Below are 20042 nucleotides of genomic sequence, written 5' to 3' on the forward strand. Positions count from 1 at the left end.
ACTGAACTGAAGACAGCATGTACTTGAAATGCTGTAGTGGTAAAAATGGAGTATAAATTAGTTCTGGTTATTCACACACTGGCAATTTCTCTCACCACAAAGTGCTAGGAAAAATATAAAAAGTTCACATGCTCTTCTAAACACTTACATATGCCATGCCAAGTTGCTTTAGCTTGTTTGACTCTTTGCGACCCCATGGACTATAGCCTGCCAGACTCCTCTGCCCATGGGATTCTCCAGGCAAGAATACTGGAGTGGGTTTCCATGCCCTCCTCCAAGGGATCTTCCTGACCTAGGGACTGAACTCGTGTCTCTTATGGTCTTCCTGCATTGGCAGGTGGGGTCTTTACCACTAACACCACCTGGGAATCCCCACATACATTAATTCAATCCTTATAATGATGAAGAATATTATTATTCCCAGTTATGATGAGTAAATCATGGCTCAGAGAGGTTAATTTGCCTAAGTCCTCTTGATACTAAGTGGTGGTGAAGGACTTTGATCTCAATCAGGATGCCATATAGTCTTTGGGGAATGCGAGAAGCCATCTAAACCCCTCCAAATGGAAAATACATCCAATGATGTCAAATACTGACAAGTGTCATGAACCATGTGGCAATGTCAAAGAAAGTGGAGGGTTTGCATTTCCAGAGCCCTGTATGTCCACTTCTAGTATGAATTCTAGGAGATGATTGCCAGGTGTTCAAGGACAAATGTTATGCATGTTCACAACAGCATCATTCTGCATGTTCATGAAGAAGTGACTGGGAAAATAAACTGTGGTATAATTATCCAATAGAATACTAATTGGCAGTTGAAATGAGCAAACTAGAGGCAAATTACCAACCTTGATAATACGGTGTCAAAAGGAAAAACAAAATACAAAAGGATTATATATATATAGTATGATACTACTTATGTAACATGTAAAACTATACTATTTATTGTTTATGAAGTCATATATGTAGTAAAGCAAAGTCTGAATGAGAAAGCTATAAACCGACTTCAAGACAGTGGTTACTGTTAGGGAAGAAGAGGAATGTGTGTGTGTGTACACGCTTATTGGAGGGACTCCAAATCTATCTTCAGAATTTATTTATTTATTTATTTATTTTTTTTAAAGAATTGTCCAAAGTCAAACACTGGGTAAATGGGAATCTTGGACTTGAAAGCGACACGATTGGATTCTAGCTTCGAGAGGTCTTTCCACTGTGCCAACTGCACTATCTTTTGTATAACTCCAGTGCTTTCGTCTTTTTTCAGTGTACTTCATTTCAATGAAAGATATGAACCAAATATAGCAAAAGGCTAAGGACTGATCACTACTGTGGTGAGTGTATGACTTTTATTATTCTTTGTAATTTTCAGTATATCTGAAATATCTTTAATTAAAAAGGATCTGCCCAATAAATGTAGTTAATATTACTACTAGCATGTTTATACGGAGAAGGCAATGGCACCCCACTCCAGTACTCTTGCCTGGAAAATCCCATGGATGGAGGGCCTGGTAGGCTGTAGTCCATGGGGTCACTAAGAGTGACACGACTGAGCGACTTCACTTTCACTTTTCACTTTCATGCATTGGAGAAGGAAATGGCAACCCACTCCAGTGTTCTTGCCTGGAGAATCCCAGGGACGGAGGAGCCTGGTGGGCTGCCGTCTGGGGTCGCACAGAGTCGGACACAACTGAAGCAACTTAGCAGCAGCATGTTTATATGGGGACCTCTTTTATATTGGTAATAATATAAATAAATGGTATTTGGAGGCTCAAAAGAAAATCTCAGTTGGAATTGGTGGGCATCTTTATGGAGTTCTGTGTATTTGATGGTAAACCTACTTTGGCTGAATTTCACTCATCTTTATCTGTCCATGCCTTTTTTTGGAAATACTTTAAAACACTTTTTTAAATTTTATTGAAGTATAGTTAATTTCAGTTCAGTCGCTCAGTCATGTCCGACTCTTTGCGACCCCATGAATTGCAGCATGCCAGGCCTCCCTGTCCATAACCAACTCCCGGAGTTCACTCAAACTCACATCCATCGATTCGGTGATGCCATCCAGCCATCTCATCCTCTGTCATCCCCTTCTCCTTCTGCCCCCAATCCCTCCCAGCATCAGAGTCTTTTCCAATGAGTCAACCCTTCGCATGAGGTGGCCAAAGTACTGGAATTTCAGCTTTAGTATCATTCCTTCCAAAGAACACCCAGGACTGATCTCCTTTAGAATGGACTGGTTGGATGATTTACAATGTTGTTTTAATTTCTGATGTATATCTGTCCATGTTTGATATCATTATAGTAGTTCAGTATCTTTGTGAAACAGATTCACTTCAGTGGCAACTAGCACTCCTTTTGAAGTGGAGAGTTTGCCTTCTTCACCTTTCCTCTAGTTAGGATTTAGACAAATTTGGTATTTATCGATTGTTTTGGACCCTGGGGAGAGTTTGGCACTCATGCTGTTCATCTGGAAATGTCTCATTGCCTATGGTTAGGTGCTATATGCCTGAAGATATAAAAAAAAAAAAAAAACCTATGAAAAGTTGATGCTACACTAAGATCTCATTTTCACATTGAGAGTGAAAGTCTCACTGGCAAAACTGGCTCCCTATTTCTTCCAGATAGTGTCCTAGCTGTCTTGGGGGATGGTAATGGAAGGGGGCTGGGAAATATTGCAACTGAGGTAGAATTTTTTTTTTTTAAGCTTTTAACTTTTGAAAACTTGCAGAACCAGTTACTTACTGAGGACAGTAAAGTTCTCTAAAATTCTACAAGCAAAGCCAGTCTGTCTTTTTGTACTGCAGAAGCCACAGATCCTGCAAGGGGAAGTGAATGGAATAAAGCAGACTTGGTAGTGATTTTAAAAAACGTGTTGGTTTTCACACCACTTTCTACTGGTACCCCAAGACCTGTCTTAGGAAGCCAGTCTTTCTCCCTCAAAACATCACTATTTTCAACCACAAAAGCTTAGCTTTAATTTTTTATTTACACTCTGGTTTCCCTGGAAACAAGGGACACTAAAACTAAAAAAAAGTTTGAAAACCATGGTCATAGAATGGCTCTGTGACAGCAGAATTGCACTATTCCTTCTGATTTTAGTTGGTGGGAAAACTCCAGCTAAAATATAAAACGTTGAAACTGGGTTTTGAATAGTGATTCTGCATTTGCTTTTGAATATATGTCCTTCCTTTTATCTTTTATGACTTCCCAAGTATAGAATAGTGGTTTCAAAGTCTGGCTGTGCTTCAGAAACACAGGAGAACTTAAAACATACAGATTGTCTATTACAAAATTACAGACTTTACCCAAGAGGTAGGAAATCAGAACATCAGGTGGTAGTCAGATTCTACCATAGCTTATCCTGGGGCTAGGATTTGGGAAGGGCTGGCCTGGGATTCAAAGTAATACTCTGTAAAGACGGCAGAATGACTGAACAGTTAAGACAATAAAAACAGCGAAAAGAGCCAGGCTTAGTCTGTTACCTGAAGCCATTGGCACCATCCTTGCAGGTAGCTCCATTTTTGCATGGTTGGCTGAGACACTCATCCATGTTTATGTCACACCGGGTGCCCAAAAATCCAGGTGGGCATTTGCACAAGAACCCCCCAAGCTGATCTTCACAGACTGCGTTATTTAAACATGGGCTTGACTGGCATTCATTGACTTCTGTTTCACAGTGTAGGCCTGGGGATGGATGAGGATGAGAGACAGCCCAAAGGTTAACCCCTTTGGAAAACTGGAATCAAGGTGAGGACTCCTTGGAGGATGCTGCTTTGAAAGGATGAAATGGAGGCTGTGGAGCCACTGGGAGACCAAACAGGTTTGGGACCTATCCTTAAATAAGCTCTGGCTTTTCTAAATCATTTTAGGACTGTATTTTTGATAATCTGCTCTTTTAACCTTACCTTTTTCTGGAACTAACATTAGCAATGGACGCCTAACTGAGAAAATGTTTAAACATAAATGAAACTAGCACATAGAGTCCAAAATGTTCACCTGTATCTTTGATCTTGCCTCTTTCTGTCACTGATCATTTTCTGTTTTGGACTTATTCTTTACCAGTTATATATGTGTGTTTACAAACACACACACACACATTCTATTATTTAGCATTCACTTATAATAATATTTTATCATCTCCAGTTACTTCTTGAGTGTTTATCTTAGCATATAAACTCAAGTCTTCTCTTTCTGTCCCTACATATACATATATACACACACATGCACAAGAACATATTACTTTTTCTGAATTGCTTTAGTCAATTTTAGACCTGATGCTCTTTTACCTCTAAATATTTCAGTGTGAATTTCCTCAAAAATAAGGACTTTCACTTATAAAATCATGGTGCAGTTATAAAATCAGATAATTAACATTAACTTATATAATGTCACTTGTATAACAGTAAATATCATGATTTGTGAGGCTTTACGGAACTCTTTAAGACAACTAGGAAGAACGGACACGTCTTACCCATGTATCCTTTCATACACGTGCAGTGATAACCAGCCAGGCCATCAACGCAAGTTCCTTTATTTAGACAAGGACTGGAGATGCACTCATTTACATTTTCTTCACACAGCTGACCTGTAAAGAATCACAGAATATTTGCATTTGAGAAAACTGAAAGGAATTTAAGACTAATAGTTTCAGGCAAGTTGTTCAGGTGTAAGAGCAGAGAAACTGGAAATCAAGACTAATGTTTGTGGAAAAAAATATTCTCTTTGCCAAATATTTGCTGAATAATATCCCAATACATGTTATATATAGGGCTTCCCAGGTGGTGCTAGTGGTAAAGAACCTATCTGCCAATGCAGAAGACATAATGAGATGTGGGTTGGATCCCTTCCCACTAGGAAGACCCCCTGGAGAAGGGCATGGCAAGCCAGTCCAATATTCTTGTCTGCAGAATCCCATGGACATAGAAGCCAGGTGGGCTACAGTCTACAGGGTCACAAAGAGTCAGACACAACTGAAGCGACATAGCATTGAAGGATATCTACCTACCTACCTACCTCACATTTTCTTTATCCATTCATCTCTTGATATATACTTAGCTTGTTTCCATATCTTGGCCATTGGCTATTGTGAATAATGCTGCAATGAACATGGAAGTACAGATATCTCTTTGAGATAGTGATTTCATTTCTTTGAATGGATACTCAGAAGAGGGAGTGTGGGATTGTATGGTAATTCTATTTCCAATTTTTTGAGGAACCTCCATGCTGTTTTCCACCATGGCTGAAGCAATTTACATTCCCACCAAGAGTGCACAATAGTCCTCTTTTCTTCATGGACTCACTAGCACTGTTCTCTCTTACCTTTTGATGATAGCCATTCTAACAGGTGTGAGATGGTAACTCATTATTTTAAGGTTTCAGAGGTTTATATTGTAAGAATGAGACACTCTTTCCTTACCTGTATAACCAGACGGGCATTCACAAATGAATTCTCCGACTCGGTCTTTACAAATTCCATTGTTGTGGCAGGGTAGTGAGCTGCATTCATCAATGTCTATCTCACATTTTAAGCCTAAAATGCAAACACTGAAGGTCAATCAAAGAGAGGATGAACAGAAACAGAACCGTCCTTTAAAGGTAATTATCACAATAACCTGAATTTATAGGAGTGGCAGTGGTGAATAAAAAGGAAGTATGTTAGGAATTACCATCTAAAGTTAAGCATTTCATAAAGGTATTACCTCTTTCTAAATAGATTTAAGCTATCCTTACAAGGATACATAAAAGACAGCAAAAGATCCCAAGTCAGAAGTAGAGAGGAAAGAGGGAAATCTGGAAGCATGAAATGGAGCCAGGAATTAGTTTGATTCCAAAGTCAAAAGTAGAAAGTCACATGTACTTGTTACCAAGGCCACTTGGCTGAGGAATGGGGGTGGTGCTAAATCCTGCCAGATCTCAACTCATATGCCAGGTGTCCTAGAATAGGGTTTATCTTCTCATAGGGTACACACAGTTTTTCTATGGACTAATTCTGCTGAAATCCATGTTCGTCTACACGAGGAGGTCTCACAGAATGGTCTCTGGACCAATAGCATCAGTAATCCCCTGGGAATGTGACAGAAATGCCACAGTCTGTTTTAGGAAATCCTCCTGATGATTCTAATGAGCATCAAAATTTGAGAATCACTGTCCTATACTATGCTTTTCTCAACCACCTCTCATTTATAAAATTCTAGGACAAGATTATTATTTCTTACGAAGTGTTGGGACAAAAATTCTTGTAAAAATTGAAACATACACACACATACATGTGTGCACATGCTGAAATAAGTGGAAGGATAATATTCTGTATTTTGTCTTCCAACTTTTCTTTTATGGTGAATTCTTTTATCTAAATATCACTTTTCTCATTAAAATACTTCATGTTGGTGACACAAAACTCAAAAAGGAAAAACTGCATTTCTAGAAGAAAACAGGAAATTATTTTAAATGAACTGCAGCATTTAATATATAGTTCATTTCTCCTCAAAAACACTATCTTTCTGTACTGAACTGGAATTTGAACCAAGCTGCAAGAAAACACAATTCTTACATAATTCCTACATAATCAAGTTCAAAGCCATACTGTTTTCCTAAGCACAGCTTGCATAAAAATAGAAATAAACAACACATCATGGCCATAAGAACTTCCATTCGTGTGAAACAAATGAGAGAAACTGGAGTTTGTTTAAAAATGTTTATGCTAGACAATCTGTTCTAGGTTGAGTGTCATGCATTTAATTTGTGTTAGAATGCAACCTTGGACATGACCTCTGGAACCGTATTCAAATTTAAATCGTAAGTTATGATGTGATTTTTTCACAGAGAAGCTGATTTATTCTTCCTCCAAAATATGCAAAGAAAACTGTCATTTGTAAGATCTGTATACTTTTTTCACATATTGGTTTGTCTTGTTCAACCAAATTTTTGTGCATCATTCATTATCTTTTTAAGGTTGTTTTTTTTTAATGTAGACCATTTTAAAAGTCTTTATTAAATTTGTTATAATAGTGCTTCTGTACTGTGTTTTGGTTTTTTGGCTACAAGTTATGTGAGATCTTTAGCTTCCCGACCAGGGATCAAACCTGTCCCCCCTGCATTTTTGAAGGTGAAATCTTAATTACCAGATTTCCAGGGAAGTCCCCAGTCTAATGTATCTTGTGGCATTTATTTTTAAAGTAACTTGAAGTTACAATGATGCAGTATGAAAGATAAATGAAAATTTGCATTCCTCTGTGTTACCTGTATATCCAGGCAGACAGACACACACATAACCACGGCCCAGTTGCTGGCAGGTTCCACCATTGTAGCAGGGGTTTAAGAAACATTCATGGAAAACCTGTGAAAAGAAAATTTATCAGAGACAAGTTCATTTCAAAGCAATTCTGAGTAGGGAGTTAGAAGATTTACAGCATTAGCTGGTTCCTATTTCCAAGTGAGTCCAGCAGGACGGCTGCCTGCATAACACTGGTACCTGCCATGCTGCTGCTGCTGCTAAGTCACTTCAGTCGTGCGACCCCATAGATGGCAGCCCACCAGGCTCCCCCGTCCCTGGGATTCTCCAGGCAAGAACACTGGAGTGGGTTGCCATTTCCTTCTCCAACACATGAAAGTGAAAAGTGAAAGTGAAGTCGCTCAGTCGTGTCCGACTCCTAGAGACCTCATGGACTGCACCCACCAGGCTCCTCCGTCCATGGGATTTTCCAGGCAAGAGTACTGGAGTGGGTTGCCATTGCTTTCTCCAGTACCTGCCATATATGGGCACAAATACTACATATTATTCTTGAGTGATACTCTGCTAAACCCAGGCAGTGTCACTCAATGCTGGTTGCATGTTAGACTTCATTTAAGGCATTTAAAAAGTTTACTAAGGATGGGTTCCAACCCATACCAGCTAAATCAGGAATCTCTGGAAGTTATATCTGCACATCATTATTTTAAAAAGTTAGCCAGTGGATTCTAATATGTCTCCAGAGGTGATAGTCATGTCTTTAGAGGTTCTATGTCCATTAGGCTCAGTTTCAAAGCTTCATTTACGAAGCCCTTACAAGTGAGAATGTTTGGAAGCAGGAAGTTAAAATAAGAAATATAACTTCATTATCCTCCTTAAAAATACTTAAAACCTAGGAATTTATTATGACATTGGGCAAGGTGCATTCAGATTAATGGCTGAATCACTCTAAATAATTGGTCTTAACTAGTTTTTAAAACAAATGGAGAACAATTATGTTTATGAGTTATGTTTCTTAATTTTTAAAACAGTCACAACTTTTCTCCAATAAATGATTCCCCCCCATTCCCACTGACAAAAAATTTAAATATCTTTCATGGAAGTTGAGTAACTTGTCTTGCTAATAAGAAAAGGCCTTTGGCTAATCCCAACATGCTTACTCAAATGATGGGTTATGCTCATGGTACATGTTAATTATTAGCAAATTAAAAGACTCTCCACATCCACAATTCTCTACACCAGACATCGCAGGGAAACATTCCAATTTCTGGTACTTAGGACTTCTAATGGTGCATTCTTGGAAAGTTCCTATTATAAGTCATAAGCAAATGCAATTACTCATTGATAATATTCATGACCCTTGATTAGCTGAAATTTCAAGTCTGGTAGTTTTCCTCTGTATGACATGTATAATGAGAAATTGTTTTCCAAGCACTCCATTAGAGAAAATTTTACAAATACAAAGTAGACTTGCCTGACTGCTGACTTCATACTTCTTTTTGACATGTCCAGGAGAAGCAAGAAGCACTGCGCTTTCCTCTGCTGCTGAGAAAGTTGAACTAAAGCCTAACAAAGTTAAAGGGAAAATACCTGAGAAACGTATTTGGTGTAGTAGATATTGCCAATTAAGTGCATTCTATTTTTTCTTTTTTCTTTTTTAATTGAAGTATAGTTGTCTTACAATGTTGCGCTAATTTTTGCTGGGAAGCAAAGTGGTTCAGTTTTAAATATATGTATATATATATAAAAGTGAATATATATGTAACTTAACATATTTTTTATAGATGTGTTTTTTATTCTTTTCCATTATGGCTTATCATAGGATTCTGAATATACAGTCCCATGTGCTATACAATAGGATCTTGCTGTTTATCCATTCTATATATACGAGCTTCTCTCTTCTACTCCCAACTTCCCACTCCATTCCTCCCTCCACCCCCTTCCTCTGGGCAACCACAGTCTGTTCTCTACGAATAGACTCTATTCAAATGCCACGGTCATGATTTTGCTTCTCGGAGTCAGTAAAGCCACATATATTTTCCTTTAGTCATATAAAAAGACAGAACATAAGAGACAGATGGGATATGTCATTAAATTCTAGACTCTTAGAAATTTGGAGGTTATGAAGTTCGCCATTCCCAGAGTGAAGAATCTGAGTTATTGTCATCAAAAACCCCTTCAAAAGGACAGCTTACATCCAGACACCCAAAGGCACTGAACATATAACAGTCACAATTAAAGTTACTGCAGAGATAAAACTCTCCCATACAGGATAACGTGAGGAATGAAGTAGTATCATCTTACTGGAACAATCTGTGATGGATCTGGCACCCGTGATGGTTGTAGTTCCATAAAAGGGACACGATAAACAGAAGGACTTCCCTGGATTGGGTTGGTAGTAGTCTTGAGGACATGGATAACAGGGCATTAACCCAGAACGAGAGAATTCTCCCACTGGACAAGGCACTGCAAAAGAAAGAAAAAATCATTTGTGCTTATAAAGCAGTATACCCTACCTTCTAAAAGAAGTGCATTAACCTTTGGTTATAAGAAAGCTATCACTTTGGTGATATTTTCTCTTGCACGTATTTAATACCCAGATCATTAAGTAATACTCAGACCACTTAAGTAAATATTTTGTTGCTTCCTTCCCATCTTTAACAACACACATTAACCTAATAAAAATCAGAACTGGTCATATAATATTGTACTCTGATTTTTTCACTTTATATCACAAGCAAACCATTCCCCAAATCATTAAATAACATGATGTTTAATAAATGAAACATATTACATCTCACTGGCATACCATAATTGTTCTCATATTTCCTCTACTACTGAACAATTAGTTATTTCTACTAGTTCTATTTGTTTCTAATATTATAAACAATGCTGACATGAAATTTTCTATACACATTTTTTATATAACTCTGATTATTTCCTTGGGATAACACTTGCCTTTAGTTAAAGCTAAAGATATGAAAATCTAAAGCCATAAATATATCATGCCTGAATCATTCAGTTCAGTTGCTCAGTCATGTCTGACTCTTTGCAACCCCATGAACACAGCATGCCAGGCCTCCCTGTCCATCACCAACTCCTGGAGTTCAAACTCACATCCATCGAGTTGGTGATGCCACCCAGCCATCTCATCCTCTGTTACCCCCTTCTCCTCCTGCCCCCAATCCCTCCCAGCATCAGAGTCTTTTCCAACGAGTCAACTCTTCGCATGAGGTGGCCAAAGTACTGGAGTTTCAGCTTTAGCATCATTCCTTCCAAAGAAATCCCACGGCTGATCTCCTTCAGAATGGACTGGTTGGATCTCCTTGCAATCCAAGGGACTCTCAAGAGTCTTCTCCAACACCACAGCTCAAAACCATCAATTCTTCGGCGCTCAGCTTTCTTCACAGTCCAACTCTCACATCCATACATGACCACTGGAAAAACCATAGCCTTGACTAGACGGACCTTTGTTGGCAAAGTAATGTCTCTGCTTTTGAATATGCTACCTAGGTTGGTCATAACTTTTCTTCCAAGGAGTACGTGTCTTAATTTCATGGCTGAAGTCACCATCTGCCTGAATCATTAAAAAAATTTAATTTACAGCCCCATCAGCAGTGTATGAAATTATCCTTCTCATTGCATGCTCATCAGCATTGAAAATGACACCTTTTTTCTATTTGAAGGTAAAAATGGAACGGCTCTGTTAATTTGCATTTTCATGATATATGAAGTTGTATTTTTATGTTTATCTGACATGGTTATTGCTCCTGTATAGTTGTCTATTATGTATTGGGGGGTCTTTTATTTTAAAACCTTTTAATGTTATTTTGTGTTTTAAATGCTTTTCATATATTACATGCAGTTGAATATTGTCATTTAACCAAGTTTGAAATTCTCTTGCAAATATTTAGTGGAATATGAGAAAAGAGCCCCGGGCTTCCCTGGTGGCTCAGTGGTAAAGAATCTGCCTACCAATGTAGAAGACAGGAGTTTGATCCCTGGTTTGGGACTATCCCACAAGCCGTAGAGCAACTAAGCCCATGCACCACATCTATTAAGACAGTGGTCTAGAGCCCAGGAGTCACAACTACTGATGCCCACGCGCCCTAGAGCCTGTGCTCTGCAACAAGAGAAGACACCGCAATGAGAAGCCCAAGCATCACAACTAGAGAACAGTCCCTGCTCACCGCAACTACAGAAAAGCCCAGAGAAGCAACAAAGACCCCGCACAGCCAAAAAATAATTAGATAAATAAATAAAATTAAAAAGAGAAGAGCTCCAAACATAACATGGATTTTCTTAAATAAATTTTGGTTACATTTGGCAGAGGGGCAGTGAGGTAGATTATCCATGACTAAATCTGTGGGTTGGGGTTTTAGACAATGATCCAAAGACAAATTCAGGTGGAGTGTGTGAACTGGAGTCATTTGGGTGAGCCCGAAAGTCATGACAAGCTGAGAAAATTACTAGAACTATTAAGACCCAACTGTATAAAATTAGGCATGGAAGATAGAACACAGGAAAACAGCTACTCAGTGTATCAGCATACTTATGCTTTAGGTCTTGGATTCTTGATAATAAAAATTAGTTTAGCAGAAATAATTACCAAAGAGGTTGAAAGATTTAGAGGTACACGTGAGGCTCAAGGAAGCAGGATACTCCAAGTGGTGGCATCCCTTCATCAGTAGGACAATAAACATGAAATAAATGACAACACGTCTGTCATAACCTCAAGATGCTTAGATCAAATTTTTTAAGCAAAAACAGCCAGCCAAATCTTTTGCAAAAGATCTCTTTTATGTACCCAACTGACAAAACTCAGGAGTTGAATCAATAGATGGCAGAAGATAACATAGATATTAATGCATATTTGGAAAAAACATTCTGGTGGCTACATTTTCCACATTCAAGAAAAGTTTTAAACTCTAAATATCTTGGTTTCACCAAGAATAAAATAATCTACCCTGTTACTGCCGCTGCTGTTGCTGCTGCTGCGTTGCTTCAGTCGTGTCCGACTCTGTGCGACCCCATAGACGGCAGCCCACCAGGCTCCCCCGTCCCTGGGATTCTCCAGGCAAGAACACTGGAGTGGGTTGCCATTTCCTTCTCCAATGCATGAAAGGGAAAAGTGAAAGTGAAGTCGCTCGGTCGTGTCCGACTCTTAGCGACCCCTTGGACTGCAGCCTACCAGGTTCCTTCGTCCATGGGATTTTCCCGACAAGAATACTGGAGTGGGGTGCCATTTCCTTCTCCAATGCATGAAAATGAAAAGTGAAAGTGAAGTCGCTCAGTCGTGTCCGACTCTTAGTGACCTCTTGGACTGCAGCCCACCAGGCTCCTCCGTCCATGGGATTTTTCCAGGCAAGAGAACTGGAGTGGGAGAGGTAACTAAACTTACAGGAGTTTATAATAGGTTTTGTGATTCTCAAATTTCCAAAAATGATTGCCTATTTAGAAGAGGTATTAATATTTTCCAAAAAGCTAATTGTTAATAATTAACTGAAAGCATAAATGTTCCACTGATAAAAGTATAAATTTTCTGTTTGAAAAGACATCTATGAATGTGTATCATATGCTAGAAATATAAATGCTACCTGTAAAACTCAAGATACTATACTGAATTAAACTACATTTTTCATATAATTTTTTCAGTACAACCTCACTTTTAAAAAGAAAAAAAGACTGTGCCCTAAAACCTGGCAGAACTATACTGTCAGCTGTAGTACACAATTATACTATATTAGCCAACAATTATACTAAGACATAATAATAATAAAATCTTAAGATGAAACAATCCATAAGCCAGTTGTCATCTCAAAACAGCAAACACAGTACTGTGATGTCTATTCTTTGCTTTTTGATCCAGAAAGTGCAAAATGAACTTTCACGTGGAAATTAGTTTAAATTACCTTCCAAGGGCAAACAGTTGTCATCACAAATGTACTTCCCAAGCGTGGATAATCAGCATTTAATACATAATTTATATATGTAGTTCGTACATACACAGGCACACATGTGGTGCTAGTGGTAAAGAACCCGCCTGCCAATGCAGGAGACATAAGAGATGTGGGTTCGATCCCTGGGTAGGGAAGATCGCCTGGAGGAGGATGTGGCCGCCCACTCCAGTATTCTTGCCTGGAGAATCCCATGGACAGAGGAACCAGGCAGGCTGCGGTGCAAAGGGTTGCAAAGAATCAGACATGACTAAAGTGACTTAACACGCACTCATACAACATATGAATGTATAACATACATATATACATAATAATAGCACTATCTACTACAGTATTAAATACACAGACATGACACATACATGACACAGTTCCCAATGGATTAACATCACAAGGAAAGAGGGGAGTTTTTGATTTGAATCTTGGACAAAGAAACTATGGTTTCTAAGTCAAGAAAAATGAAACAAAATCTTTCTTACCTCTTTTATTGTAGAGAAGGAGAAAAAAATATTTAAATATGCCAAAAGTGATATAAAAATAGAATTAAAAATAGAGCATTAAAATGAACAGGGAAAAATGTAACCCCACAGGCCTGTCCCGTGATGGTATAAAAGGAAAAATATAGTCTTGGAGACACTGGTTTCTGATGACAAAGCCAGAAGTCAAAGCCTCTCATTCTGAGCCTCCTTTTAACTTCATCCTAGATGGTCAAGGTAAGAAGTGTTGTTATCTTGTTCCACAAATAATCTTTCCTTCTATTGGCACCATATGTAAACAACACCATCAACCAAAAGCCATTTGTGGAACTTATTATTTTGGTAAAACTCATTTTTAAAAAACTGAAAAACTTCAGACTCTTATACCCAAGACTCAAGACTGTTAACCAAGGACTCAAGACTGTTTAATATCCTGCTGCTGCTAAGTTGCTTCAGTCGTGTCCGACTCTGTGCGACCCCATAGACGGCAGCCCACCAGGCTCCCCCGTCCCTGGGATTCTCCAGGCAAGAACACTGGAGTGGGCTGCCATTTCCTTCTCCAATGCATGAAAGCGAAAAGTGAAAGTGATGTCGCTCAGTCATGTCCGACCCTCAGTGACCCCATCGACCGCAGCCTTCCAGGCTCCTCCGTCCATGGGACTCTCCAGGCAAGAGTATCCTAATACATGATAATAGATGAAGTGTATAAAGAATATTACGTTATACTAACATAGTTATATTTGTTCTTCTTTAGTAGCTAAGTCGTGTCTGACTCTCTTTGTAACTGCATGGACTGTAGCCTCCTTGGCTTCTCGGGCTATGGGATTCTCCCAGGCAAGAATACTGGAGTGGGTTGCCATTTCATTCTCCAGGGGATCTTCCTGACCCAGGGACTGAAGCCAGGTCTCCTGCACTGCAGGCAGATTCTTGACCACCAAGGTACTTAGGAAGCCCAACATAGTAATATACTTAAATATAATTGCTATATTTATTAACGATATTTTAAGTTCAGTTCAGTTGTTCAGTTGTGTCCAACTGTTTGCAACCCTATAAACTGCAGCACGCCAGGCCTCCACGTCCATCACCAACTCCCAGAGTCCACCCAAACCCATCTCCATTGAGCCGGTGATGCCATCCAACCATCTCATCCTCTGTTGTCCCATTCTCCTCCTGCCCTCAATCCCTCGCAGCATCAGGGTCTTTTCAAATGAGTCAGCTCTTCGCATCAGATGGCCAAAGTACTGGAGTTTCAGCTTCAACATCAGTCCTTCCAATGAACACCCAGGACTGATCTCCTTTAGGATGGACTGGTTGGATCTCCTTGCAGTCCAAGGGACTCTCAAGAGTCTTGTCCAGCACCAGAGTTTGAAAGCGTCAATTATTTGGCACTCAGCCTTCTTTATGGTACAACTCTTCCATCGGTACATGACTGCTGGAAAAATCATAGCCTTGACTAGACGGACCTTTGTTGACAAAGTGATGTCTCTGCTTTTTAATATGCTATCTAGGTTGGTCATAACTTTCCTTCCAAGGAGCAAGCGTTTTTTTTTAATTTCATGGCTGCAGTCACCATCTGCAGTGATTTGGGAGCCCAGAAAAATAAAGTCAGCCATTGTTTCCACTATTTCCCCATCTATTTGCCATGAAGTGATGGGACCGGATGCCATGATCTTTGTTTTCTGAATGTTGAGCTTGAAGCCAACACTTTCACTCTCCTCTTTCACTTTCATCAAGAGGCCCTTTAGATCTTCACTTTCTGCCATAAGGGTAGTGTCATCTGCATATCTGAGGTTATTGCTATTTCTCCCGGCAATCTTGATTCCAGCTTGTGCTTCTTCCAGCCTAGCCTTTCTCATGATGTACTTTGCATTTAAGTTAAATAAAGCAGGGTGACAATATACAGCCTTGACGTACTCCTTTTCCTATTTGGAACCAGTCTGTCGTTCCATGTCCAGTTCTAACTGTTGCTTCCTGACCTGCATATAGCTTTCTCAAGAGGCAGGTCAGGTGGTCTGGTATTCCCATCTCTTTCAGAATTTTCCAGTTTATTGTGATCCACACAGTCAAAGGCTTTGGCATAGTCAATAAAGCAGAAATACATGTTTTTCTGGAACTCTCTTGCTTATTAGATGATCCAGCAGATGTTTGCAATTTGATCTCTGGTTCCTCTGCCTTTTCTAAAACCAGCTTGAACATCTGGAAGTTCACGGTTCATGTATTGCTGAAGCCTGGCTTGGAGAATTTTGAGCATTACTTTACTAGTGTGTGAGGTAAGTGCAATTGTGCGGTAGTTTGAGCATTCTTTGGCATTGCCTTTCTTTGGGATTGGAATGAAAACTGACCTTTTCCAGTCCTGTGGCCACTGCTGAGTTTTCCAAATTTGCTGGCATATTGAGTGCAGCACTTTCACAGCATCATCTTTCAGGATTTGAAATAGCTCAACTGGAATTCCATCACCTCCACTAGCTTTGTTCAGTGATGCTTCCTAAGGCCCATTTGACTTCACATTCCAGGAAAAATGTCTGGCTCTGGGTGAGTTTGAGTGATCACACCATCCTGATTATCTGGGTCATGAAGATCTTTTTTGTACAGTTATTCTGTGTATTCTTGCCACCTTTTCTTAATATATTCTGCTTCTGTTAGGTCCCTACCATTTCTGTCCTTTATTGAGCCCACCTTTGCATGAAATGTTCCCTTGGTATCTCTAATTTTCTCGAAGGGCTCTCTAGGCTTTCCCATTCTATTGTTTTCCTTTATTTCTTTGCATTGATCACTAAGGAAGGCTTTCTTGTCTCTCCATGCTATTCTTTGGAACTCTGCATTCAAATGGGTATATCTTTCCTTTTCTCCTTTGCTTTTCATGTCCCTTCTTTTCATAGCTATTTGTAAGGCCTCCTCAGACAGCCATTTTGCTTTTTTGCATTTCTTTTTCTTGGGGATGGTCTTGATTGCTGTCTCCTGTACAGTGTCATGAACCTCCGTCCATAGTTCATTAGGCACTCTATCAAATCTAGTCCCTTAAATCTATTTCTCATTTCCACTGTATAATCATAAGGGATTTGATTTAGGTCATACATGAATGGTCTAGTGGTTTTCCCCACTTTCTTCAATTTCAGTCTGAATTTGGCAATAAGGAGTTTATGATCTGAGCCACAGTCAGCTCCTAGTCTTGTTTTTGCTGACTGTATAGAGCTTCTCCATCTCTGGCTGCAAAGAATATAATCAATCTGATTTTGGTGTTGGCCATCTGGTGATGTCCATGTGTAGTCTTCTCTTGTGTTGTTGGGAGAGGGTGTTTGCTATGACCAGTGCGTTCTCTTCGCAAAACTCTATTAGCCTTTGCCCTGCTTCATTCTGTACTCCAAGGCCAAATTTGCTTGTCACTCCAGGTGTTTCTTGACTTCCTACTTTTGCATTCCAGTCCCCTATAATGAAAAGGACATCTTTTTTGGGTGTTAGTTGTAGAAGGTCTTGTAGGTCTTCATATAACTGGTTAACTTCAGCTTCTTCAGCAATACTGGTCAGGGCATAGACTTGGATTACCATGATATTGAATGGTTTGCCTTGGAAACAGAGATCATTCTGTCGTTTTTGAGATTGCATCCAAGTACTGCATTTCAGACTCTTCTGTTGATTATGATGGCTACTCCATTTCTTCTAAGGGATTTCTGCCCACAGTAGTAGATATAATGGTCATCTGAGTTAAATTCACCCATTCCAGTCCATCTTAGTTTGCTGATTCCTAGAATGCTGACGTTCACTCTTGCCATCTCCTGTTTGACCACTTCCAATTTGCCTTGATTCATGGACCTGACATTCCAGGTTCCTATGCAATATTGCTCTTTTCAGCATCGAACCTTGCTTCTATCACCAGTCCCATCCACAACTGGGTGTTGTTTTTGCTTTGGCTCCATCCCTTCATTCTTTCTGGAGTTATTTCTCCACTGATCTCCAGTAGCATATTTTAAGTTCAAAGGCTAAATAATGCAAAAAGTGATATATCAGTAAAAAATAAGGTAAACTGTACAACATGCCCATAAAAATAAAGCAGTACAGAAAGAGAAAAGAGGAAAAGGAGAGAAAGAAGGGGCGGGGAGAAAGGGGGTTGATTGAAAACTACAGAAATGTATATGAGGGGCTATTCTAGAACTCACACACACTTAAAGTAAAAACAAAACGGTGCTTATCCAGCACTGCAGGGGAGAGTGTCATTACCAATTACTACTGATTTTCCACTCACGACAAGTAGAATGTGGTTAAACATATGCTAGGAATATTAGAAATAGAGCAGTTACCAGAAGTTTAAAGATTTTCTGGGAATTACAATTTCTTAATTGCGGCAATTTGGTATTAGAAAACCTCAAGGCTTATTCGGAAACTTCAAGGAAAAAATTGTCAAATATGCACTTATTTCACTGTAAAAGTCCTAGTTGGCTTTTGCATTTGGAGGGAGGGAGGAAGGGAAAGAGAGAAGACTTTTTTTTCTTGCAGACTTTCTTCCAAAGTTAGACTATATACTGACAAAATAAGAGAGTCTTTGGTAGCTCTGTTTCAACCATAATGTGAGGTTTTGTTGGACTTTTAATTAAAAAAAAAAAATCCACAGCTGGTATTACACAACACACATGGTTTATGAGTTTCAAGTAGTTCCTAGCTAACCTTTCTTCTCATTTCTTCAGTGAAGCATTAGGTTGATGAACACTACTTGCCCAGTTCCTCATGTCTAAGAGGCTTTCATCCACTGTGATTCTGGTTCTGAGATTCAAACAGATGCAGCATATAAAACATTTATTTAGGGTAGCACTTAACTTACAGGGACTACAACTCCCAGAACGCAATGCTGGACATCCCCTGCCCCCTCCCCACATCTACACTCAAAACATCCTAAGTATTTATTTTCCAGGAATCTCAGTCTCTAACTGGATACAGATGTATACATGTGTGTGTAGCCTGGGGAAATCAGAAACCACCAGACTGGCTTATTAAAACATCACTCATTCAATAAGAGAAGTTTTTAAACTTTCAGATTGTCATGGATACGTGCTAAGTCGTTTCAGTTTTGTCTGACTCTGTGTGATCCCATGGACTGCAGACTGCCAGGCTTCTCTGTCCATGGGATTCTACATGCAAGAATACTGGAGTGGGTTGCCATTCTTTTCTCCAGGGGATCTTCCCCACCCAGGGATCAAACTCGGGTCTCTTAAGTCTACCCGCATTGGTGGGTGGGTTCTTTATCACTAGTGCCACCTGGGAAGTCCAGATTGCCATAGGCCTTGGGTTTCTCAATAAGGGTATACAGAATGGGGAGGACACACAATTTTTAAAAGTCACTTTTCGCCAGGCATGCTTGTTCTGTTCCCAGTGCTGTAACAGACAGAGGTAAACAACTGTTTATTTTTTTGCAAAGTTCCACTGAATTTGCAACGTCACTGCAGGTTTTTGTTTTTTTTTGTTTTTTTGTTTTGTTTTCTGACAACAGGCTGACGTTGATTTGTCAGATGGAGCCCCACTGTCACTCTAAGTTTTCATCTTTTACTTTTGTTTCTGTCTTCCAGGTTTTACACTGCTGGAAAGCTGTACCTGGTAAGGATGTTAGAACTATTTGAAATTGAAACTGTAATCTTCATATTTCTATTTAACGAGTGGTTCCCAGTGTGGGGTCCCTGGACCAAGCAGAATCAGCACCACCTGAGAACGTCCAACTATTTGTGACCCCATGGACTATACAGTCCATGGAATTCTGCAGGCCAGAATACTGGAGTGGGCAGCCTTTCCTTTCCCCAGGGGATCTTCCCAACCCAGGGACTGAACCCAGGTCTCCCGCATTGTGGGCAGATTCTTTACCAGCTGAGCCACAAGGGAAGCCCAAGAATACTGGAGTGGGTAGCCTATCCCTTCTCCAGCAGATCTTCCCAACCCAGGGATCGAACCAGGGTCTCCTGCATTGCAGACAGATTCTTTACCAACTGTGCTATCAGGGAAGCCTGAGACCTAGTTAGAAATGCAGATTCTCAAGGCCTTTACCAGACCTGTTGATTTAAATCTCTGGGGTAGCCCCAGGAGTCCATGTTTCAACAAACCCTCCATGGTGACACCTGAGAAACAAAAATTAGTCGTATTTTAGAATCACCTGGGGCAACTCTGGGTTTCCCTCGTGGCTCAGTGGTAAAGAATCCGCCTGCAATGAGGGAGACACGGGTTCAATCTCTCAGTAGGGAAGATCCCCTGGAGAAGGAAATGGCTACCCCCTCCTGTAGTCTTGCCTGGAGAATCCCAAGGACAGAGGAGGCTGGTGGGCTACAGTCCATGGGGTCACAGAAGAGTCAGACATAACTTAGCAACTAAACAACAACATGGGGAGAGGGGCGATCTTCAGAAGAAAACAGT

At 39.8% G+C, this 20042-nt stretch overlaps 1 protein-coding gene across 2 annotated transcripts in view; it reads right to left on the minus strand.

The window, feature by feature from the left end:
• The window catches only part of SVEP1 (sushi, von Willebrand factor type A, EGF and pentraxin domain containing 1), a 229895-nt gene that overhangs the window by 71257 nt on the left and 138596 nt on the right, over positions 1-20042 (minus strand). For both annotated transcript variants that reach the window (XM_055579296.1, XM_055579294.1), the window contains exons 19-24: positions 9530-9691; positions 8700-8791; positions 7237-7333; positions 5414-5527; positions 4469-4582; positions 3480-3681 (exon numbers count right to left, since the gene is read on the minus strand). In XM_055579296.1, coding sequence (XP_055435271.1) covers positions 3480-3681; positions 4469-4582; positions 5414-5527; positions 7237-7333; positions 8700-8791; positions 9530-9691 — 781 coding nt within the window. The remainder of the gene's footprint in view (positions 1-3479; positions 3682-4468; positions 4583-5413; positions 5528-7236; positions 7334-8699; positions 8792-9529; positions 9692-20042) is intronic.

This window comes from Bubalus kerabau, chromosome 4, assembly GCF_029407905.1.
Source record: "Bubalus kerabau isolate K-KA32 ecotype Philippines breed swamp buffalo chromosome 4, PCC_UOA_SB_1v2, whole genome shotgun sequence".
NCBI lineage: Eukaryota > Metazoa > Chordata > Mammalia > Artiodactyla > Bovidae > Bubalus > Bubalus kerabau.